General features: G+C 50.1%; 3 protein-coding genes across 5 annotated transcripts in view; 2 read left to right on the top strand and 1 right to left on the bottom strand.

Annotated features, from left to right (window-relative positions):
* Positions 1–1,578: 1,578 nt before the first annotated feature.
* Positions 1,579–16,141, top strand: LOC148638875 (phosphatidylinositol 5-phosphate 4-kinase type-2 beta). Of its 2 annotated transcripts, XM_088622970.1 has the most exons (11): positions 1,579–2,230; positions 5,065–5,162; positions 5,709–5,805; positions 8,194–8,241; positions 9,428–9,580; positions 10,197–10,343; positions 10,825–10,863; positions 10,950–11,063; positions 11,847–12,108; positions 12,935–13,038; positions 13,751–16,141. In XM_088622970.1, the coding sequence occupies exons 1-11, from the start codon at positions 2,087–2,089 to the stop codon at positions 13,829–13,831; spliced, it is 1,287 nt and encodes a 428-aa protein (XP_088479096.1). In that variant the 5' UTR covers positions 1,579–2,086; the 3' UTR covers positions 13,832–16,141. The 2 variants fall into 2 exon arrangements, with proteins under 2 accessions (XP_088479096.1, XP_088479097.1); XM_088622971.1 differs by lacking the exon at positions 8,194–8,241 and having other exon boundaries at positions 1,589–2,230.
* Positions 16,142–17,278: 1,137 nt separating this feature from the next.
* Positions 17,279–23,971, bottom strand: psmb3 (proteasome 20S subunit beta 3). Its single transcript, XM_088622973.1, has 6 exons — positions 23,794–23,971; positions 22,866–23,050; positions 19,888–19,995; positions 18,479–18,656; positions 17,893–17,987; positions 17,279–17,430 (listed from the first exon to the last, which is right to left on the bottom strand). Exons 1-6 carry the CDS (start codon positions 23,794–23,796, stop codon positions 17,382–17,384), a joined length of 618 nt encoding a protein of 205 aa, XP_088479099.1. The 5' UTR covers positions 23,797–23,971; the 3' UTR covers positions 17,279–17,381.
* Positions 23,972–24,102: 131 nt separating this feature from the next.
* Positions 24,103–26,994, top strand: part of LOC148638872 (polycomb complex protein BMI-1-like) — a 30,189-nt gene continuing 27,297 nt past the window's right edge. Inside the window, exons 1-2 of one of the 2 annotated variants that reach the window (XM_088622965.1) lie at positions 24,103–24,230; positions 24,663–24,793. In XM_088622965.1, coding sequence (XP_088479091.1) covers positions 24,108–24,230; positions 24,663–24,793 — 254 coding nt within the window. In that variant the 5' untranslated portion in view covers positions 24,103–24,107. The remainder of the gene's footprint in view (positions 24,231–24,662; positions 24,794–26,994) is intronic. The other variant, XM_088622966.1, reaches the window with a different exon arrangement.

Here is a 26,994-nt window from a genome sequence, read left to right as displayed (position 1 = left end):
TGTCAGTTGTCTTAATGTCTTCTTGCAGTACGCAGTCTTCTTGCCGAAGTCGAGAATTGTCCATGTGGCAAAGTTCACACAAACTTCACATATGTTCAGTATGTACATGCTTGCCTGCTCCTAAAGGTTTAGTGCTCACCTGTTTCTAGAGTACTGAGCAGACTGACAGCACAAGACGGGTCTAAACTCCTCCTCAGGTCAGCACCCCAGCAATGCAGCTGCCTTTTCAGACAGCTGGGTGGACAGAGCGATCAGGGCAGAGAAAGCGAGTCAGTGATTCCACACTGTGGCCAGAGTCAAAACGTGTCTTCCAGTCTTAAGACAGCATTCTAAGATGGGGGGCTGTCCACCCCTGGTGCTGGAGTGCCCCAGTCACATGTCCACATACGCCCGCATACAAAGGTCACCCTGAAGAGCTAGTTTTCAGATAGTGGTCCTCACACTTCACCCCTAAGCTGTGATGGGCAGCCTTGGTTTAAATTGTCCTGTTCAGTGCTGTATAGAGGAGCTGTACAAAGACCATGAACTGTGATTGCTCCTGAGAGGTGGTGGTGTTTATATGTCTTAATTCAATTAAAAATACTTTATACTTGGAGGGGGGAATCAATTTAATTGATGTGTCCTGCTACTGTCTGCAAAGTGTATTGGGGCAAAAGCAGGTTTGTCTGTTTTGTGGAATGAGGATGGCAATTATATGGGCAACAAACCTGCCTCATTTTAGAATATAGATAGGTTACAAAGGAGAAGGTGCCAGTCAGCCTGTCTGTGTGACTGATAGAAAGGTATTGATCCAGATGTCCTCTACAGCTGTCCTGCTGTTACAGAGAAGTTCCCCAAGACATCAGCTTCAATAACAAGGGTTCAGGACATAGCTCCAGAAATTTTCTGTGTAAAGAAGTGTCTCCTGTTTTCTGGCTTTAACACTTCAGAACTTAATCTTGGGTAGAAAAAACACAAACATGCCTGGCTCATCATGGAACTTATTTTCAGTAATTGTGATCAGATCTATCAGTTGAATGGAAATTCTTATTTTCTGCGACAGCCTGGGAGCCTTGCGGCCGTATGCTGTGATGAATTCGAACCCTTGCATTGCAGAGGTTAGTGCCCAGCTCTGCTGCTGCTGCTTGGAACTCTCCTTATTTCTGAAGTTCAGAGATGAGGGGGTTAATCTCTAACTGTTTGATGGTCAGGAAGAAGCTCTCTTGTGTATCAGTGTCATTCGGTCTGAGGTGCAGCTTCAGCAGCTTTGAGCTCTTTATTTCTCGCTCCTGTGTTTTTTTTATTTATAAGTCACGTTTTTCTCACGCTTGATGTAAAACCTGCTCGCTTGCACCCCACCCCGCCCGCTGCCCGAGTCCCAGGCGCACCGTCGCGCTGAGTCTCGGGCGATCAGAGCCGTGAGCAGGCGAGGCGGCCTAGTTACAGCGGGACTCTCGGGCCGTCCGAGCAGAGCGGGTTCAGAGCACAGTCCAGCTAAACTCAGGCTCGCCCATCACTGTCGCAGCGACTCTGGCGCTGGGCAGCGAGGAAGGGCCCTTCTGGGGGAATCCCTGCGCTCACGGTGCCCGCGCTCGGCCACTAGAGGGCGCTGTACTCCCCTCCACCTCCGCCGCTTGAGGGGGCGCTCGAGCTCCGTCTCCGCCCGCCGCCATCTTGGAGACCCCGAGTCTGGTAACAACAGCCGGCGAGAAGGGACGCGTCAATATGGAATTTAAATATCAGGAATAAACATCTTTTCTTCCACGCTCGCTCGTTTCCCTGTCCGTGAGCCGATATCGAAGCAGCGGGGAGCCGTGGGTGTTCCGGGACGAGTCGCCCCGTTACAGACGGAGGCCGGAGGGAGCGAGAGACCGAGCACCGAGCCCCGGGACCGGAGGAGCGGCTCACGGCGCAACATGCAAGCCCGCTGAATTACTAAAATTTCGTCGCCTTTTCTCTTTCGCACTGAAGATCTACGGCGGCGGCGGCGGAGGAGCCTGGTGTTCGCTGTACAAAAAAAGGAGTTTCCTTTTCGGATTCCTGCTCTCCCCCTTCTGCAAATCGCATCAGTAATAACCAAGAGAAGCGATAATAACGCGTTTGAAACATGTCTTCGAATTGCACCAGCGCTGCGCCGGTGAGCGCCAGCAAAACCAAAACAAAAAAGAAACATTTCATAGGCCAGAAAGTGAAATTATTCCGTGCCAGCGAGCCCATCCTCAGCGTTTTAATGTGGGGGGTCAATCACACGGTAAATCATCTCTCATTCTGCAGCCCGGGGCAGGAGGGGGCTCGTTGTGCGCCCCGCCGGGAGTGGGGCGGGGCGGCTGGGGTGTCTGTCCGTGTCCCCTCGGCCGAGTCAGTGTGGTGCCGGGCTGTGGTAATGAACACGCCTCTCCCCCGGGGGAGGGGGCGGTGTGAACCCGCAGCCGGGCCAGCCGGGGTGGGTGGGTCACTCGGGTCGGGCTGCATGTGTCTGCAGCTCGGAGGAAAGCGCTTTTCTGCATCGTTTTGTGTTGCGTCTGCAGTAGGAAACAGCAGCTCGTTCAGGACGGGGCTGACAGCAGTGCGCAGGGGCTCTGGCTGGACTGGGGATTGGGTCTGTCCAGCCGTACCTGGTTGCTTTGTTTTCGGTTTGTCCCTTTAAGGATGGTGAAACTTTTCCGAAGTTGTGTGGCTGCAGACTGCTGTTCTAAAACTTCACCAGTGAAAGGGGGTTGATTGATGAACCCCAAGGGCATCAGGGGTTCGGGGGCGGTACAGAGCCCCCTGTCAACGGGGGTGAAGGTGGGCATCAGAGGGACAGGCAGGCAGCTCTGTCTGTTCCTCGGTCTGTGGAGGTGCTGTCCGTGCTGGCCTGCCTTGCTTGAACCCGCGCCGGTGGGAGGGATTATTCTCCTGCTTTCGGCCTCCATTGCCAGAGGATTCCAGGGGAGGTGAAGGACCACAGTCCGCAGCCCAGCGGAGCTGTATTTCCGAGCGGCACCTGGCTGTGTAACGGTCAGGGATTTGCATGGAAGCGAATGGAGAAGCAGGTTTTGCATCCCTGCCCTCAGCTGCCTTCCTGCAGCCTGTATGTGACAGCAGCGCTGGCCAGTCATTATTCCAGGCAACCTAGGCCACCTTATACTGGTAGCTTCATTGGTTGTTGAGAAGACTGGTGTGAGTGTGCCCTGTGGTGGTCGGGCGTTCGGTCCACCCTGCCTTTCGCCTGTTGCCTGCTGGGATAGGCTCCCGCTCCCCAGCGACCCTGAATTGGGTGGAAGAGGTTGGAAACTGCGCGGGCGTGTTCGCTGGCGTCCAGCTGCGTGATTCCGTTGCTGTACTGAGGAGGCTCTCACTGCTGCTGCCCTGCCGTCCGTCATGCCAGCTCCGAGCTGCAGCAGTGAGACGGGAGGAGCAGGGTTTATTACAGGGCTGTTGCAGGTTCAAGGTCCAGTGCTGTCCAGGGTGAATTCTGTCAGCTGCACCTCCTGCTGACCTCCAAAGCCACTTCTTGGGTGTTAGGCATCAGTGATTTCTGCTGCAGACTAGCTTGTAGTGACAGAGCTGTGGGGTCAGAGGTCAGCGCCCCCTGCTGCTTTGCTGCTGTGTAGAGCTCCTGTGCAGACAGAACTCCGTGCGGAGTCGCTCACTGAGAGCTGCTGCCTTGGCTGCTCCTTGCCACTGGTCTGGACACAGCAGAACCCAGAGATCTCTCAGCTTCTGCTCTCGTGCCCCTCCCTCCATCTCCCCTGCTGTTTCTCTGTCCATGTCTTGCTCTGTTGGCGGATTTTTAGTATCCCAGCATGGGTGTGTCCCCAAAAAAAGGAAGGGGAAGGAAGTAGCGTAGCCCGTTGCCCGCAAAGAGAGGGCAGAGTGGCCGCACAGAGGCGGCCTGGTGTCGCCCCTCTGCTGCGTCCCCGGAGATCCGCCGGATGACAGACAGCGAATCTGCAAGGAAGGCCACATGAGGAGTTCTGTGTGACTTTGAGTCCCGATCACTGGTATGAGGGCGGAGCGGTGGCTCTGTGGGTCAGGATCTGCGCCTGTGGCTGGAAGGTTGCCGGTTCAAATCCCACAGCCAGCAGAGGAATCCTACTCCGTTGGGCCCCTGAGCAAGGCCCTTAACCCCAACTGCTCCAGGGGCGCTGTACAATGGCTGTACAATCACAATGGCTGCGCTCTGACCCCCGGCTTCTCTCCCTGTCTGTGTGTCTCATGGAGAGCAAGCTGGGGTATGCGAAAAGACAAATTCCTAATGCAAGAAGTGCAAATGCAAGAATAAAGCAACATTATTATTATTATTATTATTATTATTGGCAGAGTTTAGGTTTGCAGTTGTCGTTGGTCTTCACCTGTTCAGTTTCAGATCCCCGGCCTCAGGGGATTAGAGCTGCACACCCTGAGGTCCTGCACTGGGCCTGTCCCAGGGGCAGAGAACAGAGCAGGGCGGAGGGAAGAAAAATATTCGCTTTTTTATCTTTATGCTTTATGTTTATGTGCTTTATGAGGGCCCAACAGAGTCTACCTCAGTGATGTGGCCGGGCGGCTTGTTCAGACATCCAGCACTTTTTGTGTAAAGACCTCATTCCTGCTCTCATGTCTAAATGCGCTGTTTGTATGTGTGTGTCGGTCCTGGCTGTGAGGGAGTTCTTTAGAACTGACAAGGGTTAACTTGCAGGATTTGTGATGCTTGTCTTCTGCCATTGACCTGCACTCACTTAAACAAGAATGTAGGGGTGATTTCCAGAACTTTATCAGACAGCAGGGGCTCCTGGTCTCAGGTGTCCTGGGTCAAATCGGTGCTGCTAGAGGTTGCTTCTCCCTTTCTGCCACCAGCAGGAAGTTCTGTTGTGGGGGTTAAGTTCACCAGGAATGGAAGTTAGCAATTCGGATTCTGGTGTTGTTACTGCAGGATGCAGCAGAGCAAAGTCAAGGATATGCACAAATGTTCAGTTTGTATGTCTCTCTGCCGTGTGCATGTTTAAATTGTTTAACTGTGGAGAAATCCAGTGGGGCGGAAAAAATCATAATCATGTAAAAAAGCTGTACGTTCTGTATAAAGAGTTTCATCTGTGCTGATTTGTAGTCCTTTCCTTCCAGATCAATGAGTTGAGCAACGTGCCTGTCCCAGTCATGCTGATGCCTGATGATTTTAAAGCCTACAGCAAGATCAAAGTGGACAACCACCTATTCAACAAGTGAGTGCTGTTTAATTAGTGACCTCAGACTCCTTTTTGCAGAAATGCATTAGCGTGTGGCTCGAGTTCATTTCAGAAACTGGGTACCTTGACCTGCAGTGAATTAAGCACCTGATGTGCAGGATCATTCTTCTTGATGTAGTTTTTCTTTGTGCGATAAAGTGTATTGAAGCTCATCATCATCATCAGCCTTCAGGGCAGGCAGGCAGTGCACAGCCTCTCTGGGCTGGAGGAGAGTGAGTGTCTGACTGCAGTGCCCCCGCAGCACGGTGCTGTTTCAGCCATGGGTCCTTCCCTGTCCTGTGGCAAGTGCAGGTGCAGCACAGAGCTGTGAAACTGGGATTCCCTTTCCTTCATTGTGGGAGGGTGTGGCAGTGGTGCAGGGGTGGGCGTGGCGGAGCATGGTGGTTGTGGCAGGTGAGCATGGGTGGGCGTGGCAGAAGAACAAGGTTTCTCCTGCGGCCTCTCTGTAGAGTACAGTGGACTCAGAAAGATCCCATAGAGTTTAAACGTGAGCTGAAGCCAACTGTGTTTTCTGCCCCTCAGAGAGAACCTGCCCAGCCGGTTCAAGTTTAAGGAGTACTGTCCCATGGTGTTTCGCAACCTGAGAGAGAGGTTCGGGATCGATGACCAGGACTACCAGGTACGACTACGGCACCACCTGTGTGTGTCTGTCCGGCGTTGTGGCTGAAGCCAGGGCTCTGGATACTTGTAGACTTTGACCTAGTCGTTGCTGTCAGCTCCTCTGCTCACAAGTGTCTTTCATACCCACGTCATCTCTGTTTCTTGGTACATTTGCACCTATTAACATAAGGCTAAACAGTCTAGTGGTTCTCTATTACTCACAGAGACGAGCTCTAAAAAAAGCTCACTCGGTGCTCTTGCTAGGAGGATCTTGGTTCAAGTCCCCAGGCTGTGCCACTGACTCACCTTGCGTCCTTGTGACTGGACCTCTTGTGCTTCTTCTTGCAAGGAGATTTACAAACTCAGATCCTGTTGGTCCCCCACCCCGGTCCATGAGTTGCTTTTAGCAGATTACTAGCCTTACTTTCTGGAGGAACAGTCAGCATTGTTACTGTGCTGGGGGTGGAGGTGATCTTGGTTCCTGTGAAACTGCCGAAACCACTTCAGCAGCCCCCCCCCCATGCAGGAAGAGTTTGAATCATTTCTGCTTTTCCATGTGGTGCAGAATAGGAAATACTCTCTTGCGTGTGATTGGCTGAGCTCATAGCAAGCTGGGAAGTTTTCAGGCTTTTTAGGGCAACTGTGACAGGCAGCTGCTGCCCTTTTCTATAGGATTTATTTCTATAAGGAGGTGCTACTGCGCCTGTTTTCTGCTGACGGTTGTGTTTGTGAAGAGGAGCCCTGGGATCGAAGGGGGGCTCTGGTTTTCCTGCTGGGGTTGTGACAACAGGATGTAGGTCTCAGAGTTCTGTGCTGATCTCCCAGGTGAACAGGAAGCATTAACATGGGCCTGTCTGCGGCCTTTGTGTACTGTTACTGAGTTTGTGGCTCTAATGTCATTCCTGTTTGCCTCGAAGCTCATAGATGCCTTTTACAGGCAAGAGCTGCGGTTCTGCTACTCTCAGACATTCTCTTTTCACACCTGTCGAACTTGAAAAGCTTCCCACTCACCTCATGCAGTCCCCCTGTGAGCTGTCTGCTGTCTCTAGTTCAAACACTGAATGTGTAACACGACATGCTATATATAAAACAATAATGTATTAATTTTATTGTTATCCTACATTACTTTTTCAAAAGTACGTAGCACAGCAGTTAAAGTCCAAAGGCCCAGTTGCCGAAAAGCTCTTATTTCAGAAGACCTGCGCACCTGTGCCATGGGTGGAACCGTGAGATGGTTATATTCTGTTGACAAAGCTTTAATTTTCTGACTGAGCGGGCACGCTGCTGTTCTGCAGGATTTACCGCAGTAGTTGTTTGTATCTGTGGCAAGTGTGGATCTTGAAATGATCCCTTGAGGTCCTTTGTTGTTAGAAAATTAAGCAGATAGTGGCAGCAGTCTAGTCTACCTGTGGGATCATGGAGAAGCACAGGAAGTGTTCTTACACAGTAGTGCGGTGCAGTGCTGTGCAGTGTGGTGCTGTGGTGCTGTGCAGTGCGGTACTGCTGTGCTGTTCTGTGCAGTGCGGTGCGGTACTGCTGTGCAGTTCTGTGCAGTACTATTGTGCTGTGCTGTTCTGTGCAGTGCGGTACTGTTGTTCCTATGCTGTGTTGTGCTGCTCTGTGCAGTGCGGTGTTGTTGTGCTGTGCTGTGCTGTGCTCCTCTGTGCAGTGCGGTGCTGTTGTGCTGTGCATGAGGGTTGAGGGGTGTAGACTCTTGGTGAGCCTGGGCTCTGCCTTCACTCCGGACGCACTGGTAGCTCTGTGCTGGTGGTCAGGCAGGCAGCAAGGCTGTGCGAAGCGCCCATGAGGGATTTCCTTTCCTTGTGGTGCCTCCTGTCCGGCCACACAATTACACATACAGCTTCAGAATCAGACACAGGGTGCCACTCGGACAGGCAGAGTGGATTGTAAACAACGGGGCTGCAGTTTCTTCGGATTTATACCAGAGAATCAGTGCTGCTGGCCGAGAGCTCTGCAGGTGTCTGATCTCTACCAGCTGAGCTCTGCTCGGCAAAGGGCACCAGTGTCATTCTCATCTTCTGCGTCTGTGGAGACTGGAGTCTCCGAAAGTGCTCGCCTCTCAGTTAAAGAAGCGGTTCTGTGCTGTACTGTACTGTGCTATACTTTGCAGTACAGTCCGGTGCAGTTTTATTCTGTGCAGATCTGTGTGGTAGGGTACTGTACTGTATGGTGTGTGGTACGGTGCTGTACTGTGCTGTGTGGTGCTGAACGCCAGTCTGTCTGCCACGCGGGTCTCTACGGCTGCATGCTGCAGGCCAACCAGACTGCAGCGGCGACAATGCTCTTCCTTTTTCGAGCGTCTCTTGTTTTGTTCGTCTTTTTGTTTTGTCCCATTTTCCAACCTCTGCTTATTGAAGGCATTTCCACTTGTTTTGCGGTTTCACAGCAGGCCCTGTCCAAGCTGTGGTCCCTGCAGCTCAGCTTGTGCGGCCAGGTCAGTCCAGGTTTGGCGAAGGGCCATGGGCGGTCCGGGAGTGTATGTGTGGCTCTGCTGATGTCTCCTCTGCACCTGCGCTTTGTGCCCAATGGCACTCTCGAGGCTGTTGTGCCATCTTTACTGTACGGAGAAGCCTGTCTCCTGCTCGTCTGCATTGCGAAGTATTTATGAGGGGGGTGCCCATGGTGAATCTGCTGTTGTGTCTTGATTAACACAGCATCTTAACTGAAAAAAAACAGTTTGTGCTTTGATGTTTAACAGCCCGCGTGTGGTTGCAGGCTGATTCAGGGCCTTGCAGGACCCTGCTGGGAGGTCTGGCTTGTGTTTCTGTATAACTCGGGACTGTTGGATTCTGTTGCATGCAGAAGCCTGGTGCTCAGTGAGGACCAGCAGTCAGGCAGTGAGTCCACCTGGCTCTGTGTGTCCACCCAGTGAGAGAGCACCCCCCACCCCCAGCTGCTCAGGTCCACCCTGCAGAGCGATTTGCCAGTGAAATCAGAGTTTTCATGCTCGTGCTTTTTAACTAGAAAGCAAACAAGAACTTTGCCCTTCTTCGTCTTCCTTGACTGCGTCAACAATTAAATCACTTGAAGCAGCTTTCAACGTAAATCGAAAAACAGAAGTCTGCATCCCAGCCAGGATGGCTTGCCTGGCAGTGGTCTTTTTCCTGTTGCACGTGAGCGTGGTGCACTGCGTTGTGGTTTTGCTGTACCAGTCCTTGCTGAGCTGTGAGAATCCAGCTGTTGAGGGCGAACAGCACCATCGCGGTTGTTTCCCTGGCAACGGCGCTGTGGTGACAGATGCAGCAGGGAGCGCCGATGGTGTTCTGGATGTGAAGGCGTTTGTGCGTCAGCAGTGTCCTGCTGCACACTCTCCCCTGGAATAGCAGCCGGCGCTGTACAGGCTGTGTGTTCTCATCAGAAGTGTTCCTTGTAGAAATCTTTATTTCACTTTTTTCTTTGAAAATCTGTTTTCCTTATCTTTGCTTTCCAACCTGTGGCCCGAGCAGGAAAGTTGATTTCTTTCCCTTGAAAGACAGCAGGACGCCTGTGCTGCACTTCAGACAGGACAGGGAATCTCGTGGGGGTCCCTCTTGCAGCGCTGCTGTCCTGCAGGTTTGGGAATGGCGAAGATGCGCTACTCTCTGTCTGCTCACCCCCCTGTGTTTGCCTCTCTTGGACAGAACTCCCTCACGAGGAGCGCCCCGATAAACAGCGATTCCCAGGGGCGCTTCGGCACCCGCTTCCTCACCACCTACGACCGCCGCTTCATCATCAAGACCGTGTCCAGCGAAGACATCGCCGAGATGCACAACATCCTTAAGAAGTACCATCAGGTACAGCACGCCAGGAGGGTCACAGCACTGCTTCCTGAGGGGAAGAGAGATGGCTCAGTTTGTGAAGAAATACCTCTGTGTTTTAGGTTCAGAGCTCTTTGTGTGTGCTGCCTCAGTGCAGGCTCTCCCAGGTCCTGCTGAGAACTGCTTTCCGGGGGCCAGGGCATGAGAACGTGCAGGCAGTCAGCTCCCAGTGATGGCGCCACGGAGAGAAAGCACAGGGTCACTTGAGACCCTCAGAGGATTCTAAGTTTAGTGTTGGTTCCAAATGAAGATGGCAGCAGTACTGTTCTTGTCTGCCGCTGAAACAGCAGCTGTGTGAGCCAGCCAGGTGGCTGCGGGGGGTTTCTGAGCTGAGGTTTGGGTGGGACGCTTGGTCTGAAGCCTGCAGGTGGCGCTGTAGTGGGGCGGAGCTGGTCTCGGGTAGTCTGCTGCAGCTTCTCGCTCTTCTGTATGTCTCGGCAGAAGTACGAGTGGCTGCTCTCATGATTGTGGCCTCACTGACTGTAAAGAAATAACGGCAGTGTTTCGTTTCTCTGTGCTTCTGTCTCCGGTACCTCTCCCTCTCCACCTGCTCTTCCTGTCCTCCCCCGTGACCCCTGACCCCTCACCTCAGTTCATCGTCGAGTGCCACGGCAACACGCTGCTGCCTCAGTTCCTGGGGATGTACCGGCTGACCGTGGACGGGGTGGAGACCTACATGGTGGTGACGAGGAACGTGTTCAGCCACAGGCTCAGTGTTCACCGCAAGTATGACCTGAAGGTAACGATCAGGCAGGACAACACAGGACTGTGACTGGCCAGGAGTCAGGAGGAGAGCCATTACCTCATTAACTATTCAGTAATTAAGAGAGTCATTCTTTAAAATTATTTCTTATTCCAAAACTGCGAGGTCATATAATACCGAAGCTCAAGTCCTTGCTGAACCAACCTTGTCACTAGTGTGTGTCACGGGTGGCTTGTTTTTATTTTAGAATAGCCTGTTTTAGACACACTCCCGGCTTGGAATTTGTGGTTGTGTTTAGAGCCCCTGTGCCCCCATGGGGAGACTGAGTAGGTGCCTCTTTGCTCAAGTGTGGTACAGAAATACTGAGAAATGTGGTGAATGTATTGTATTAACATGGTAACAAGTGCAGAATGGGGCAGATAAACTACAAATTCCTAAGGGCTATTTATGGATAGTCCAGTTCAAAGAATGTCGAATTCCAGTGCAATGAAAATGTTTTTTGCTTTTAATCCTGCAGGGCTCAACGGTGTCGAGGGAAGCCAGCGATAAGGAGAAGGTGAGTTGTGCGCCATCCCCAATGTGTCTGAATTTCTTTCTTGGTGCACGTCTGTCTCATCCGCCCGTCCCTCTCCTCACAAACAGGCCAAGGACCTGCCCACCTTCAAAGATAACGACTTCCTGAACGAGGGACAGAAGCTGCACATTGGGGACGACAACAAGAAGATCTTCCTGGAGAAGCTGAAACGAGATGTGGAGGTGGGTCAAACGGAGGGCGGGGCTAAATGGTACTTGGGGCCGGGGCTAGGTCATGTTGGGTGTGGATTAGGATTAACAAAGGGGGTGTGGGGCTTGGTGTGCCTGTGGGTGGGGCTAGGTCAAGGCAAGGGTGGGGTGGGGCTAGGCTGGACGGGGGCGGGGTTTGGTGTGTTTGTGGGTGGGGCTAGGCCAAGGCAGGGGTGGGGTGGGGCTAAGGTGGACAGGTGTGGGCTTGGTGTGCTTGTGGGTGGGACTAGGGTGGACAGGGGGGGGCTTGGTGTGCTTGTGGGTGGGACTAGGGTGGACAGGGGGGGGCTTGGTGTGCTTGTGGGTGGGACTAGGGTGGACAGGGGGGGGCTTGGTGTGCTTGTGGGTGGGACTAGGGTGGACAGGGGGGGGCTTGGTGTGCTTGTGGGTGGGACTAGGGTGGACAGGGGGGGGCTTGGTGTGCTTGTGGGTGGGACTAGGGTGGACAGGGGGGGGCTTGGTGTGCTTGTGGGTGGGACTAGGGTGGACGGGGGGGGGCTTGGTGTGCTTGTGGGTGGGGCCTGGTCAGGGTAGGGCCTGGGGTTGCTGTGCTTGATTAGAGATTAACAAAGAGCAGTCGGTGGTTTTGACGTTTTGTGTAGCTCTGTGTCTCGGAATAAGACTAGGTTTTAAAATGCGTTAATTCACAGTTTTTAGCCCTTATGTCTTGAGTTATTTGAGGTAATCTGAAGGTTCTTTTCTATAAAAGAAGTTGTTTACTATAAAACTGGATTCTTCCTCTCTTCTCTTCCCCAGTTCCTAGCCACCCTGAAGATCATGGACTACAGTCTCCTGGTGGGAATCCACGACGTAGAGCGTGCGGAGCAGGAGGAGATGGAGGTGGAGGAACGAGGGGAGGAGGAGGAGTACGAGAACGATGGGATGGGGGGTGCACTGGGCACCGGCTCCTTCGGGACTCCGCCTGACAGTCCTGGAAACCCACTCAACTTCCCAGGTTTCTTCGGGCCGGGAGAGTTTGACCCATCAGTGGATGTTTACGCCATTAAGAGCCATGAGAGTAAGACCATCCTCCGCAAATCCCTGGTTTAGTATTTGATTAATTGAGCCGTGTTCATATAATTCTTAAATTCATTGTGATGTGTACGTGCACGCAAGACTACATAATTAGCAGGAGCGAAGATGTGAATCAGACTCCCATCATTCAGTCCACCCTCCAGTACTAACAGTCACAACAATGCAGAAGAGGCAGATTTGCACACTTGTTCTCCAGCAGCTCTGTGAAAGCCCTTGTTTTCAGCCCCAGTTGAGCCCTATGGTCCAGATGTTTCAGGTTCAAACCGGGGTCATGACAGAACCAGGACTTCCTGAGCACCAACACAGCTGAGCTGGCAGAGCACAGCTGGGTTCCTGATTAACAACTGTCATTTTCCCTCATTGATAAACAGTGACTGTTTCCAGTCCATAGTTTTTCACCTCTGAAGTAAGATGAGCTTTATACGTCCAGCGTCTTCTGAGCTGCAGGCCTCCTGGGCACATAGCAGCCTGCAGCTGGGAGGAGCTCTGGCCGTAGAGGAGGCCCTGTCTGTGCTCGCTGGAGCAGAGTGCCCGGGACCCCAGGCTGCCCTTCTCCTTTCTCTCAGTCCTGTGATGTTGTACTTGTATCAAGACCATTAGTGGGGTTGGTGACTCAGATTGTCAGTCCTCCATCCTGTAGAATTAGAACCTGTGCAGCTGGAATCAGGATCCGGTGTGAAGCTCTGGTGGGCAGCTCCTTACAGTCTCCCCATCTCATCCTGGTACTACCAGGGATGAAGGAGAATGTAGTGCCTTTTGTCCCAGGGGTTCCCAGGTCTCACTGTCACTGTCCCTCCCTCCCTCCACAGACTCCCAGAAGAAAGAGGTGTACTTCATGGCCATCATCGACATCCTCACGCACTATGACGCCAGGAAGAAAGCCGCCCACGCTGCCAAAACTGTCAAACACGGGGTACGTGCGCCGGGCTGTGCAGCAGTTCGTTAGCATGCGATTATCTGGGAGTGTTAACACCTCAGCTAGCTGTTCACTCCTGGTTTTCTGTTGACTGGGAAGGGGGCTGGTGGTGGAGTTGCTCCTGACTGAACCTCCATCCTGGATTTTGTCAGCTCTATTCTTCTCTGGCTGCAGAAGGAGCAGAGTCACAAGTCTCCCCTTGGTGCTCGCTTGTGCCCCCAGAGGGTCAGGGGCACTGGGGGGTCAGGAGGACAGAGGAACTGTGGGACAGAGGGTCAGGGGCAGTGGGGGGTCAGGGGGACAGAGGGACTGCGGGACCGAGAATCAGGGGTACTGGGGGGTCAGGAGGACTTGAGGGTCAGGAGGACAGAGGGACTACGGGACAGGTGGTCAGGGGCACTGGGGCACTGGGGGGTTAGGAGGACTGGAGGGTCAGGGGGACAGAGGGAAATGCAGGACAGAGAACCAGGGGTACTGGGGGTCAGGAGGACCATTGGTGGTGGTGGAGGGGAGACCCCATTACCTGTAAAGTGCTTTGAGTGGAGTGTCCAGAAAAGCACTATATAAGTGTAAGCAATTATTATTATTATTATTATTATTATTATTATGTAATAAACCTATTACTTGTTCCTTTGCAGCCTACGCATGCAGACGCAGCTACGTACCTGAACTCATATATCTGTGTTGTTTTTGTGTTCGATCCGGACAGGCCGGAGCTGAGATTTCCACAGTGAACCCTGAGCAGTACTCCAAACGATTCTTCGAGTTCATGTCCAACATTCTGTCGTAGTACCACCGACCCCCCCACCCGCCCGCTCCACAGACACGCCCCCCACCCGCCTCCCCTGTCCCCCTTGCTGGTGTCCCGCCTCCCGAAGACGCACGACATTCGGAGACCGGAGCGGCAGGAGACCGCCACGAGGAATAAAGGAAAGAGAGGATTTCGTCGCAGCGCCTGGGACCCTGAGGCAGCACGCGCATGCGTAAGCAGTGTGGCGCCATGGCGCCTCCTTCAGGGCCAGGTGAGGAGGGCAGGAGAGGCATCAGCCCTGAACTCTTGTCACCGATGCCTTGGGGTGTCTGATCACGGTCGCTTCAGCAGTAAGAGTCCGGTCTTGTTATTTTGGGGTTTTGTTGTATTTTTTTTCACATTGCTTTCTTTCATGTTCTTTTTAATGTGTTTTAACACTCGCGCCAAGAGCATGGTGTCCTTACAGCCCCTTTGACAAAGAGGAAAAAGCCCTTGTTCATCCACAGTAACAATTAAAGCCACTGGAACCCTATGAGAACTGCAGCTAGTTTAAAAAGAAAAGTAAAAAATATATAAATATATAAATAAATGTATAAAATATTAACTGAGTGAAGCATGTCTGATGTGTAAACAGTGTAACTGTCATTCTAATTCCACCTCCCAGCTGAAGGTCTAAGCACTGATCTTAGGTTCCTAAATATCCTTAAACTTGTTTCATTGTCGTTGCTCAAAACATTGAGTTGCCATATGTTTTTAAAAGCTCAGAACAGCTGCATCTTTTATCAATAAAAATAAAAGTTAACCAGAGGGGAAAAACAGCAATTTAAACAAAAGAATGAGTTTTATTACAGAGTATGAATCAATGTTTTATATATTGTTTACATTAAAATATGTAGCATTTTTTGTGTTTGTATACAGTATTGTTTTACCAGCGAATGTTAGAATGGTTACTTGAAATTTATGCATTGCATAGTAAAGGGAGTTTCTGTTTCTTTTCTGTTTTTGAGCGCAGGGCTCTTGGCTGTCCCAGCGGGAGGTCCTCGCTGTGTTACTTTGCAAAATAAAGTTTGTGGAAGAATTTTACCTCAGCAGATAGCTGATGCCCCGAGCTCTATTATTCCTTCTGCTCTGGTTTACAAGAGCACCAGAATAGAAAGGTTGTGAAGTGAAATCTGTGAGCCCAGGCGTGTCCTGGAGCGCTGTGCATCCTTGCGGAATGCACTGGGAGACAGAAATGAAGTGGGAATTCCACAGGGAGGCAGACTACACACTTGACAAAATGACAACCACAGAGCATCTGGGCAACAGAGAGTCCATAGACTTCCAGAGTCTAGGGATAAAGGGACACAGGCTGTCCCTCTACCCTGAGTCTCCTCTACCCTGAGGACAGCGCTGGTCCACAGTCTCCTCTACCCTGAGGACAGCGCTGGTCCACAGTCTCCTCTACCCTGAGGACAGCGCTGGTCCTGTCCTTTCCAGCCTGTGCAGTGATCCAGCTCTCTGCTCGTCCCTCTTCATATTCATGGGTACAATAGGATTTAACCACCTGTGAGGGTTGTGAGTTCCAAGCACACTGCTCTATTTAAGGTGCTCCTAAAGTGAGTCAGAAGGATGAGTTTTTAGCCTCCCTGCTTTCCCATGAGCATCTCTGCTGGGCCTCAGGGAGTCGTTTGGCAAGCTACACATTTCCTCTTGTTGAGTCAATGTAGATCGTGCAGTTTTGCCACCCTAGTGTTGCTAAGCGTAGTGCAGTCTTGGGACAGAAATTTTGCTCAGCATTGAGAAGGCAAATTCTTAGTAAAAATGTTTCAACGACGGCATGGGTTTTGCATGGACGGCCAGTATCATGTGGCACATTGCTGGAGGTAGGAGCTGAAGAATTTGTGGGTGGGGCTTGATTTGTAAAGACCGATACAGTCTCAATTAGGATCGAAGCTTTAAAGCACAATCGGCATTTTCCAGGAGTCTGTTACCAAAAACACTGTAAAAGTGATGTAACTTCAGGTTCATGTGCTAATTCTCTATGAGATGTCGCTCTTCTGTCACAGTGCCTCTGACCTGGAACTGCTTGCTTGACAAGTTACCCTTCTGCTCCACAGCAAGCTGTTCTTTCACACCATGCTGGCTGGTTTGTAATCCACTCTTGTTAGACGATCTTACAGGTTTACAGTCGGACAGACTTCAGGAAGCTCTTGTCACCCCCTCACACAGTTCCTGGAAGCTGGTTTTAAAGTGTTTCTATTGTCTGTAAATGAGTGTTTTTGTTTTTATTCCCTCCCCTGTCCCCAGCCCTTTCTTTACTACGGGATGTTGAAAATAAAATGAACAGTCAGAACATCTATGAACCAGGCAAGCCTTCTGTGGTTTTGTATTTCTTAGCATTTTGGGGTTTAGAAGACAATGGGGGGGGGGCTTGAGTTTGGAAACAGGTCTGTTAGCATCATTAATCACCATTAAAATGAAAGCTGCAGGAGAGGAGTCGATGCCCCTGGTTTCACGCTGCAGCTGCACTGTTGAAACTCTGGATCTGCTGTGTGTGTGCAGCCCTCAAACCCAGAGCAGAGCAACTCTCGCTGGAGCTTGCAAAACCAAAGACAACAGCTCTTCCAAGGGGCTTGTGGACAGCTGTACCAGAAATAAGCTCTCATTTCTGCAGGGCAGCACAGTGTTTAACTGTTTAACTGGGGCCCTGGGTTCAATTCTGGATAAGTGGTACAGTCTGTATGTTGCACCTATATTCAGGTGGGTTTCTTCCCACAGCCAAATGATGTACAGGTAGGTGAAGTGACGTCTGGGAAAACTGGTCCTGCTGTCAGTGTGTGTGTGGACCGTACAGCATGCATATTGTATGCTGGGATAGGCTTTGGCTGCCTGGTAACCATGAATTGAAGCAGTAAGAAAATGTGTTTCTGCAGGAGTTAGAACCCCTCTGGCTCTTAGCTGGAGATGCCAGGGAATGGTCTGCTGTCCCTGCCTTACAGGACCCTCGCTGTGCAGTGCACTGGGAGAATGTGGCCGATGTCCTGCAGCACAACCACTCAAAACCCACTGGGCCTGTGCACAAGCCTGTAAGCTCCTGTCTGGCTCAGTAGCCAATGCGTTCTGGGTTTTTCAAAAGCTGCACTGAAAGGGTAAAAACGTAGCATGAGACGAAGTAGATGTGAAAAAGAAAAAAAAAAGTGTTGCTCTGAAACAATAAGATGTGATGGCCTTCTAATGGCACAAATTCCTATATTTTAAATGCTACAATAGCCTCTAGTTACAGTACACTCACAGTGGGTTGTTGCTGACAACGTGTCTTAGTGTCAGCAGAGCACTGGAAAATGATGTTTTACAAATCACCAAGTGCCGAATTTTTACAATACAGCCCAACAGAGGTGGATGCAATGACTTAGCTCTCTGCGAATGAAAACCACTGCCGAACCTCACCAGAGAAAATAAATGTAAAACGACATGGGGAATCATCTCACAAAAAAAAACTCTGAATTGTTTAGTGAGTATTTAATCACTGACAATACAAACAAAAGGGTTTAGAAAATGCAGCAGGTATTTCGTATGGACTTGGGGTCATCCAGAGGAGAAAGTGGGTTTAATCCATGCGGGCTTTGAGTGTCCTGGTTGTGATCTTGTCCTTCTCACTAGAAACAGAAGTAAACAATGTGCATTATGGGCGGCATTAATTTACTATGGTGCACAGACACAGCTTCCCAGTTTCATCTGAAGTTCCCTAAACAATTTCTACATGCTCTAATTACCAGAATTAGATCAGCAGGAGAACCATCCTCCAGGAATCAAAACTGTCAGCATTCGAATTTCATTAATATCCTTTGTGCCCCGTCAGGATCTCCCTGGTCTGTTTTTCCTAATTGAACAGTTTTCTCCCAAGTTAACAGACACACACCTCTACAGAGAGCACAGCCTGTGTGCCATCAAGAGTGTCGCACAATGCTTGTTCAGTCTGTTTGCAAAATCACTTTCCAAAACTGATTTATAGTCTTTATCACCCATTACCAGGCTACTGGAGGACAACTAAAGGAGAATATCCTAGTTAGGGATATAAACTTGAGTGGTGATAAAAAAAAACACAGTTTTGTACTTACATGACATGAACTACGACTCCCATCCCAGACACGGCATCTCTGTCGACTGCGTTCAGCATGGCTTGTGAAATGGTCTCAAACAGGTCCTCTGGCTCCTGGTGGTCAGAGACCTCAGATTAAAAGGGAGCATCTTTCTGCTCATATTATCTCCAACTCCACAAACTACAGGAAATTCACATTCAACCAAAAAAACTGCCTGGACTCCAAGGAATGTGACAGACAAGTTAGCTTGTGGATCAGTGGAGAAGTCAGTATATAATTCATAAACAGCCAAACTCACAGCTTTTTAACAATGTATTTAAAAGCAGTAGATTTGGGGAAAAAGCTATAAAACAATGAAATGTAGCCACTAGTGGCAGGTGTATTTTGGACTGACTGGAGGAGGTGTTTTACAAAAAGACACATGGAGGCATGAGAACAGGCTACACAGCTATCCTGTAGGAGCTGACGAGACAGCTGGATGAGACTCTGAGGCCTCACAGCTGACGGAACAGCAGACACGCTCCTCCACTCTGCAGCTCTGCGAGCGCGTCTTGTCCGTTCGGAGCGTTCGGACATTGGGCTCCGGGAGGCTTTAGGAACTGACCATGTCCGGCTCCCAGAGGGACTCGCACATGCCGTACATCTGCTCCGAGCAGGTGCCGCTGACCACAAAGTCCTCCGTCACCATGGGGCAGCCAATCAGGTCCAGGGAGCAGATGAAAGGCTGGAAGGTTTTGGGATCCAAGCCAGCGATCACAGGCTCAATGTAATACGGCCCGAACCTGGAGAGAGGGGAAGAGTAGGACATACCAGGCCAGGAGAAAAACAGGAAAAGTTAAAATAAAAGGACACTCAGCTGCTCTCGCCAGAGAGACAATAATGATTTTAGTAAAACACTGCAGTGACTGTAAAGCTTTAGGGATTCCTCCAGATTAAACTGTCCTCATCAACAAGGGCCCCAGCCCTAACCCCATGTAAACAGCAAGTGAATGATGGGTGTTGGATTCAAAAATTAGTCTAAAAAAAACATCACCCCACATCTGAAAATGGGTAAATCACTTGAGCATTACTTGAACATTACCACAGACGCTGGGCTGAGCAAGTTTCCAACAGATTTACAAGACTTGCTGACAAATTAGTATAGTTTAACAATTTCAGTGACATTTGATAATTGACCCAGTAAACTTGATACAGACAGAACATTAACACTCACGTCTACATCTGTATGCTTTTTACCACAAAGGCCACATAAAGACAAAGCACCGCGTCCTACAGACTTGGAGCAAGGCAAGCAGCCAAAGGGGCTGCAATGCAGGAGACTGAAGACGAACGCCTGCATCATTCTGCAGAGTGGGAGCTGGACATCACGCTTGCCCCTGCCCTCTCTGAGGGTTACTGAGTGCCCTTGGCTGCAGTCTGTCAGGCGAAGCAGACACTGCAGAGCTCCAAGCCAGAAAGCCAGAACTATGGCCAATCTGGACCGGATATGAACCTGTAGAGACGATATGGTGGCACAGTCCAGTGGACACGCCTCTAGACAGGTGGCCCCGCACAGGGTGAAGAGGGAGAGCTGCTTCTCCCTCCCACACAGACCCTCTGCCCTAAACCCACCATGCAGAGGCACACTGAAACTGGATGCAGATCTGCAGCACCCAGCTAGCACTATGATCTTCTTGAAATTCACATCACACTGCCCACAGCTATGCTCTTATAGCCTGGTGCAAATAAAGAAAACAATCTGGCCTGTTCAGAAAAAGCCTAGCTTTGAAAGTGCTTAAGGGAAATCTTGGTGGAAGCAAAAATAAAACATTACAGCAGACTGCAGTTCAGAACGCACTACATGAGTGTATAATCAATGTACGCTTCAAGACAGCTCTGTAAGACCTCACTCTCAAGCTCAATGTTTTTATCTTCATCTTTAATCTTTATTTTGAGCACATGTCAACACTGAGACTCGAGTTCACAGCAGCCAAGTTGTGCGAAACCTGGAACGCCCATCAGTGCCCAACTCACCGTCTCTCATACAGCAGGTTGGACACCATACTCATGAAGGTCTTGGGTTTGATCTGTCTTCCCTCCTTCAGCTCGTACAGGTTGAGCCTGAATTTCAAACGCTGGGCCCTGCAGGGAGAACGGCAAGAGGTCACAGACAGATCCTGGACAGCTTGACCCCAAGTCCACCCGTATAAATACCCTCCCAGCACAGATAGTCAGGGCTGCTGTCTCAACGTCTCACAGGGTAACAAACCCCAGCACGAGATACAGGATATTAAATAATTTGAAAATTTAAAAACCCCCACTGGGCATTCAGTAAGAGGTTCATAGTGTGCAAGTATGGTCTGGACAGGTGCTCTACAAAAGGACTTAAAGAAGTGTGAATTATTTAACAGTTGGCAATAAGAAACAGTTCATTTACTTAAAAGGCTCCTCATTTCTATCACGATGTAGACGCAGAAGAGTGGCAGAGTAGCATGATAGAGACTGCTACTGCCTCACAGCTCAAGATCCTGGGTTTGATCCTGGGCTGGGGTGCCTTCTGTGGAATTTATATGTTCCACATGTTTTGAGTAACACTGTGCGTCAACACAAAAGGGCACAAAACACAGATGTCAGCTGGAAATCTCACGCTTCGTACACATAAGGCATCGAGGAGGCACTTGGCATTGATAGCATACAGCAACACACAGAGCTCAGGAATGAAGACGTGTCCAGTCCCAGCTAACATGCCCTCTGCTCGCCCTTTACTCACACTGTCTGTATGTCTGTGTCCAGCCCTGCTCGCTCTTTACTCACACTGTCTGTATGTCTGTGTCCAGCTCTGCTCGCTCTTTACTCACACTGTCTGTATGTCTGTGTCCAGCCCTGCTCGCTCTTTACTCACACTGTCTGTATGTCTGTGTCCAGCCCTGCTCGCTCTTTACTCACACTGTCCGTACGTCTGTGTCCAGCCCTGCTCGCCCTTTACTCACACTGTCCGTACGTCTGTGTCCAGCCCTGCTCGCTCTTTACTCACACTGTCTGTATGTCTGTGTCCAGCTCTGCTCGCTCTTTACTCACACTGTCCGTACGTCTGTGTCCAGCCCTGCTCGCCCTTTACTCACACTGTCCGTACGCATATGGCCAGCCCTGCTCGCTCTTTACTCACACTGTCTGTATGTCTGTGTCCAGCTCTGCTCGCTCTTTACTCACACTGTCCGTACGCATATGGCCAGCCCTGCTCGCTCTTTACTCACACTGTCCGTACGTCTGTGTCCAGCCCTGCTCGCCCTGTACTCACACTGTCCGTACGCTTGTGGCCAGCCCTGCTCGCTCTTTACTCACACTGTCTGTATGTCTGTGTCCAGCTCTGCTCGCTCTTTACTCACACTGTCTGTATGTCTGTGTCCAGTCCTGCTCGCTCTTTACTCACACTGTCCGTACGTCTGTGTCCAGCCCTGCTCGCCCTTTACGCACACAGTCTGAAAATCTGTGTCCAGCCCTGCTCGCTCTTTACTCACACTGTCTGTATGTCTGTGTCCAGCTCTGCTCGCTCTTTACTCACACTGTCCGTACGTCTGTGTCCAGCCCTGCTCGCTCTTTACTCACACTATCTGTACGTCTGTGCCCAGCCCTGCTCGCCCTTTACTCACACTGTCTGTATGTCTGTGTCCAGCCCTGCTCGCTCTTTACTCACACTGTCTGTATGTCTGTGTCCAGCTCTGCTCGCTCTTTACTCACACTGTCTGTATGTCTGTGTCCAGCCCTGCTCGCTCTTTACTCACACTGTCTGTATGTCTGTGTCCAGCCCTGCTCGCTCTTTACTCACACTGTCCGTACGTCTGTGTCCAGCCCTGCTCGCCCTTTACTCACACTGTCCGTACGTCTGTGTCCAGCCCTGCTCGCTCTTTACTCACACTGTCCGTACGTCTGTGTCCAGCCCTGCTCGCCCTTTACTCACACTGTCTGAACATCTGTGTCCAGCCCTGCTCGCCCTTTACGCACACAGTCTGAAAATCTGTGTCCAGCCCTGCTCGCTCTTTACTCACACTGTCTGTATGTCTGTGTCCAGCCCTGCTTGCTCTTTACTCACACTGTCTGTATGTCTGTGTCCAGCCCTGCTTGCTCTTTACTCACACTGTCAGTATGTCTGTGTCCAGCTCTGCTCGCTCTTTACTCACACTGTCCGTACGCATATGGCCAGCCCTGCTCGCTCTTTACTCACACTGTCCGTACGTCTGTGTCCAGCCCTGCTCGCCCTGTACTCACACTGTCCGTACGCTTGTGGCCAGCCCTGCTCGCTCTTTACTCACACTGTCTGTATGTCTGTGTCCAGCTCTGCTCGCTCTTTACTCACACTGTCTGTATGTCTGTGTCCAGTCCTGCTCGCTCTTTACTCACACTGTCCGTACGTCTGTGTCCAGCCCTGCTCGCCCTTTACGCACACAGTCTGAAAATCTGTGTCCAGCCCTGCTCGCTCTTTACTCACACTGTCTGTATGTCTGTGTCCAGCTCTGCTCGCTCTTTACTCACACTGTCCGTACGTCTGTGTCCAGCCCTGCTCGCTCTTTACTCACACTGTCCGTACGTCTGTGTCCAGCCCTGCTCGCTCTTTACTCACACTATCTGTACGTCTGTGCCCAGCCCTGCTCGCCCTTTACTCACACTGTCTGTACGTCTGTGGCCAGCCCTGCTCGCCCTTTACTCACACTGTCCGTACACATGTGGCCAGCCCTGCTCGCTCTTTACTCACACTGTCTGTACGTCTGTGTCCAGCCCTGCTCGCCCTGTACTCACACTGTCCGTACGCTTGTGGCCAGCCCTGCTCGCCCTGTACTCACACTGTCTGTACGTCTGTGTCCAGCCCTGCTCGCTCTTTACTCACAGTCTGTACGTCTGTGTCCAGCCCTGCTCGCCCTTTACTCACACTTTCGGTACGTCTGTCTCCAGCCCTGCTCGCTCTTTACTCACACTGTCTGTACGTCTGTGGACAGCCCTGCTCGCTCTTTACTCACACTGTCTGTACGTCTGTGGCCAGCCCTGCCAGGCCGATGAAGAGCCGGTCTCCCATGGGGAAGATCTTCTGGAAGTCTGTGGTGACCATCTGGGCCTGGACCCCGAAGCGCCGGTCAGCAGCGATCGCAACGCAGTCCTTCCCCCGCATGGCCATGACCGCCCCGCCGTTATAGGACATGATCGACTGCGCCGGAGACACAAGCCACAGGAGAGAGCGACTGAGAGCAGCCCTGGCCACCTTGACCCACATGCACTCACCTGGGCCACGTACTCGCCGCCCTCAGCCCGGAGGCGCGCAGTCTGCACATTTCAGCTCCACCGCCAGCTCTTTAATGCTTAACTGACACAATGAATCAATCTGCCTAAGTTACCTTTGTTTTCAAGCATACACTGTGAAACCAAAGGTAAGACCCCATCTTTTATGGATCTAAGGCAGGGAGGAAACTCACTCCGATGATCATAAGAGGTTCTGGATTTTTATATCATTTCGGATATTAGTTAATCGTTACTATTTCGTGGAAGTCGCTTCAAATTTTAAAAAAAGTCACAAATTATCAAATGAACTGTAGCCCTCCGGGTACTGATATGTTATCACTTAGGAGGGGAGAGAAGGGGCCTGTGTTAAATACCCGCGGCAGAAGAGCATCTCTACACGAAACTGAAAGTCAAGAGTCGCAGCTACAGAACCTGATGCGTCAACCATGATGCGCCTTATCTAGAAACCTTCGTATGCAGAGGTATCACATTTTTAATCTGCTATTACATTTTCAACAGTCTGAAATCTACACTGAGAGCTCAGACAGTTTTGCAAAAAAGACGGGGTACCGGGGTCCCGCACGCGCACTGAATGTGCGGTGTCACCGCGGCGACAGAGCAGACCGGCCTCACACTTCACCACCGCTGCACTTCATTCCCCGGGGTACTCACCATTTTGATTAATGTTTGGGATCGCCTTCGGTTCCACAAAATCTAGAAATATCGATACGGTTTTCCACAGGAGGTATCCTGTTAATAAACGAACAGGAAAACAAAACCCCGAAGTCACAGTTGCAGCCCCCTTAACTTAACAGACGGCTTCCTGTAGGGACTTTTTTTTGCTGATTAACGTGAATGGTGATTGGTCAGAACAGAGCCTTTTCGGGCGAATTGAGCCTTACTATTGGTGACAACAGGAACACTCCGCCCCGTAGGCGGGACTCTGTGTAGTTCGGTTGAAGAGCAGAGCCAGTGTGTGTGGAATTATGGGATATTGGAGGATTTGGGTATGTGAGGTAAAAATTGAAACTATTTCGTTTTCATGTCAGTGTAAACCTAACACCAACAGTCCTGTTTTGGCAACTGGAAAAAAAAAACATATGTTGCAGGTAGTATTATAAATTATATGTTTTATACATGTTTTTTTTAATAAAATAAAACGTAGCAGCTGCTTATATCAACCTCACAATTCTCTCCATGCATTATTTCTCTGGACAGTTGCTTGGGGTTTTGTATGAAGTAAAGATAGATTATTTAAATCATTAACACTTAAAAGGAGAAACGAAAACTGCGTCTTGGGTTAGAGCACTGTTGTCCAGACGGTCTCTTCTGATTTATTTATTTCATTGCGTGTTTTTTATTTCTTTTAAATACACATTGCATTAACAAAAAGCTTCCTCTTCGGTATTGTATTGGTAATGTGAGTAACACTCATGTGTCACAACAATTTAATTCAACATTGTGATTTTTCAAGTTCTGTGTAACAGAAAACAGACTTGTTATAAAGCGTAGCTCCATCTGTGTGTGTTGGTTCGACACAGACGCCCTCTGTGAGGCCGATCCAGTCCGGGTCGAGTCCGGAAGGTTCGGTTCTCTCCGCTCCTCGCGGGTCCCGGACCGCTGGCTTGGTGGGGCTGGTTTCCAGAGCGGCGAAGTGTTTTATTATGAGAAGGTAAGTTCGCCCTCTGTCTCCACCTGTGAGTCTCTGTGCTGGAAGACGATCAAACTTCAAAACTTCGTCGTTTTCCGATACCGGTCCGCAGAAGGATCCCGCCATGAGGTCAGCTGAGTACCGGACACCGGGCCGGTTCCCGAGTTTCGGTGCAGCCTATGGCTTCACTGTGAGGGCTGTAAACCCGCAGATCCCCCGACAAATAAAGAAACAACGACATACTCGTAAACCTATTCTATAATTAACCGAATATCGAGTCACTTTACTGCGTTTCTTTTTTATATTCTAATGGTTTTAGAAAACGTCTGGGAAACGAATTTGTGTTTAACACTGAGTAGAGCCCAGAGTCTCTCCGTTTTTAGACTCCTTTTAGCCCGTAATTAACAAAATAAACTTCATCGTGGAAAACGTGTTGGAATATACAGACGAAGTCTGTGAAGACCGTTCGAATTCATATTGCAGCTCGTTTTGATGGGATTACAAGCCTCTGGCACAGAGAGTGCGGGTCGGTACGGTGGGGTTCGGATGGGAAAACCAGTTCTGAACTGTGGTTACAAAAAATGCTACTGAGCCAAGTTATTTAAAAGATAGCAATACATAACCTTGTTTGCAATGCGAATTATTGAAAAAGAACGGTATTCAAAGCTTTTGTGGAAAGTAAAAAAAAAATGTTCCTCAGATCGAAGCCTTTTCAGGATGATTAAAGAGCCCAGTAAAAACGTTTCTGCGTTCATTTCAGTATCTATGGTTTTAAATAGTAACTTCTAGAGCCTGAGCACCATCGTTTCTCTGGAGAATAACTTACGAAAATACCTTTGTTTCTATTGGGGAACTACAATTAACGGCGTGTGTTCTGTGCATGAGCGTGGCTCGTGTGTCAGTCGTCTGTACGCGAAGGTCGGTCAGTAAATTCGCTGCGGAATCGTTTCTGTCCGTGCAGTGGTTGCTTAGTCATTGATCAAACTGGACTCGCTCTGACGTCGGACGCTCGGTCTGGGGTGAGTCAGCTAAGGTGTTTATTTTGACGTTTATGTTGTAGAGAGAGTGATGAAAACACAAACACCCCGTGACGCTTTGTTCTTGAGTAAACTTAAAACACAGGGAAAAACAGAACTTGTTTACTAAAAAAATAGTCAGGAATATCTTTCCATTTGAGTCACTGTTTTTATGACAGCGAGCGTTCTGGGGGAGAGTAGTAATTCACAGTGACATCACAGCCTTCATACAAACACGTCACTGGTGCAGGTCTGTCTCGTTGTGACTCTTAATGACAACATGATGACCGATAAGACCCTGCACTGGCCCGTCGATTTGCTGTATGGAGTGAGTCTGCTGAGTTTTTGCGAGTGACGCGGGACGTTCGGACCCGGCTAAAACGTCTGAGCAGGGCGTCGCAGTCTGAACTGTGTGCGTGGGTTGATCGCCCGCACGGCCAGAGATACCCGAGTGTGTGAATTTCAGTTTCATTTAAGGGATTTGTTTGGCATCTTTTAGAAATGTGATTACAATTTCTAAACATAACATCGTGTTTAATGCAGCCAGCCTTACAGCTAAAATATGTACTGAATTGTAGCAACACTAATTAACGGTCGTCAACTCTTAAAAAATAAATCAGCTTTACGTAAAATATTTTTCCTTTTAAAACCACTTTTCATGTGACCAGAACGGGCGGCGCTGAAGTTGATGGTTCCGGCTCTCGCGCGGCCGTGTTCCAGAACTCCTCCAGTCGGCCTCGCGCCCGTCCTGTTCGCGTGCCCGCGAGGCCGCCGCACCTTCACTCCCGGTGTCGCTGCGGGCTCCTGCTTTAACTTTCTTCTTCAGTGAGAAGCGGTTAAAAACGTCGCCTTAGTTACAAAATTACAAAATAATTACAAAACGTTTAGTTAACCGAAATTCAGTAATCATTTTTTTCTCTCAAACTCACGTATATGTAATAATAATAATAATTGCTCACACTTATATAGCTATTTTCTGGACACTCCACTCAAAGCGCTTTACAGGTAATGGGGATCCCCTCCACCACCACCAAATGTGCAGCATCCACCAATGTAAAATATACATTGCCGTATAGAACAGGCTGCGCTGGAAGTCGCGAGTTTTAAAGTTGAAAGTCTTAATGTCTGATTACGGTCACGTATATAGAGGCAGGTTATCAATATAGGCCAGATTCACATACGTCATATAACTTTTTAAGTACTGAA

Source organism: Lepisosteus platostomus, chromosome 28 (genome assembly GCF_059453375.1).
Source record: "Lepisosteus platostomus isolate fLepPlt1 chromosome 28, fLepPlt1.hap1, whole genome shotgun sequence".
Classification (NCBI taxonomy): domain Eukaryota; kingdom Metazoa; phylum Chordata; class Actinopteri; order Semionotiformes; family Lepisosteidae; genus Lepisosteus; species Lepisosteus platostomus.
The sequence above is the reverse complement of the archived record's forward strand: the minus strand, read 5'-3'. Positions and strand labels throughout refer to the sequence as shown.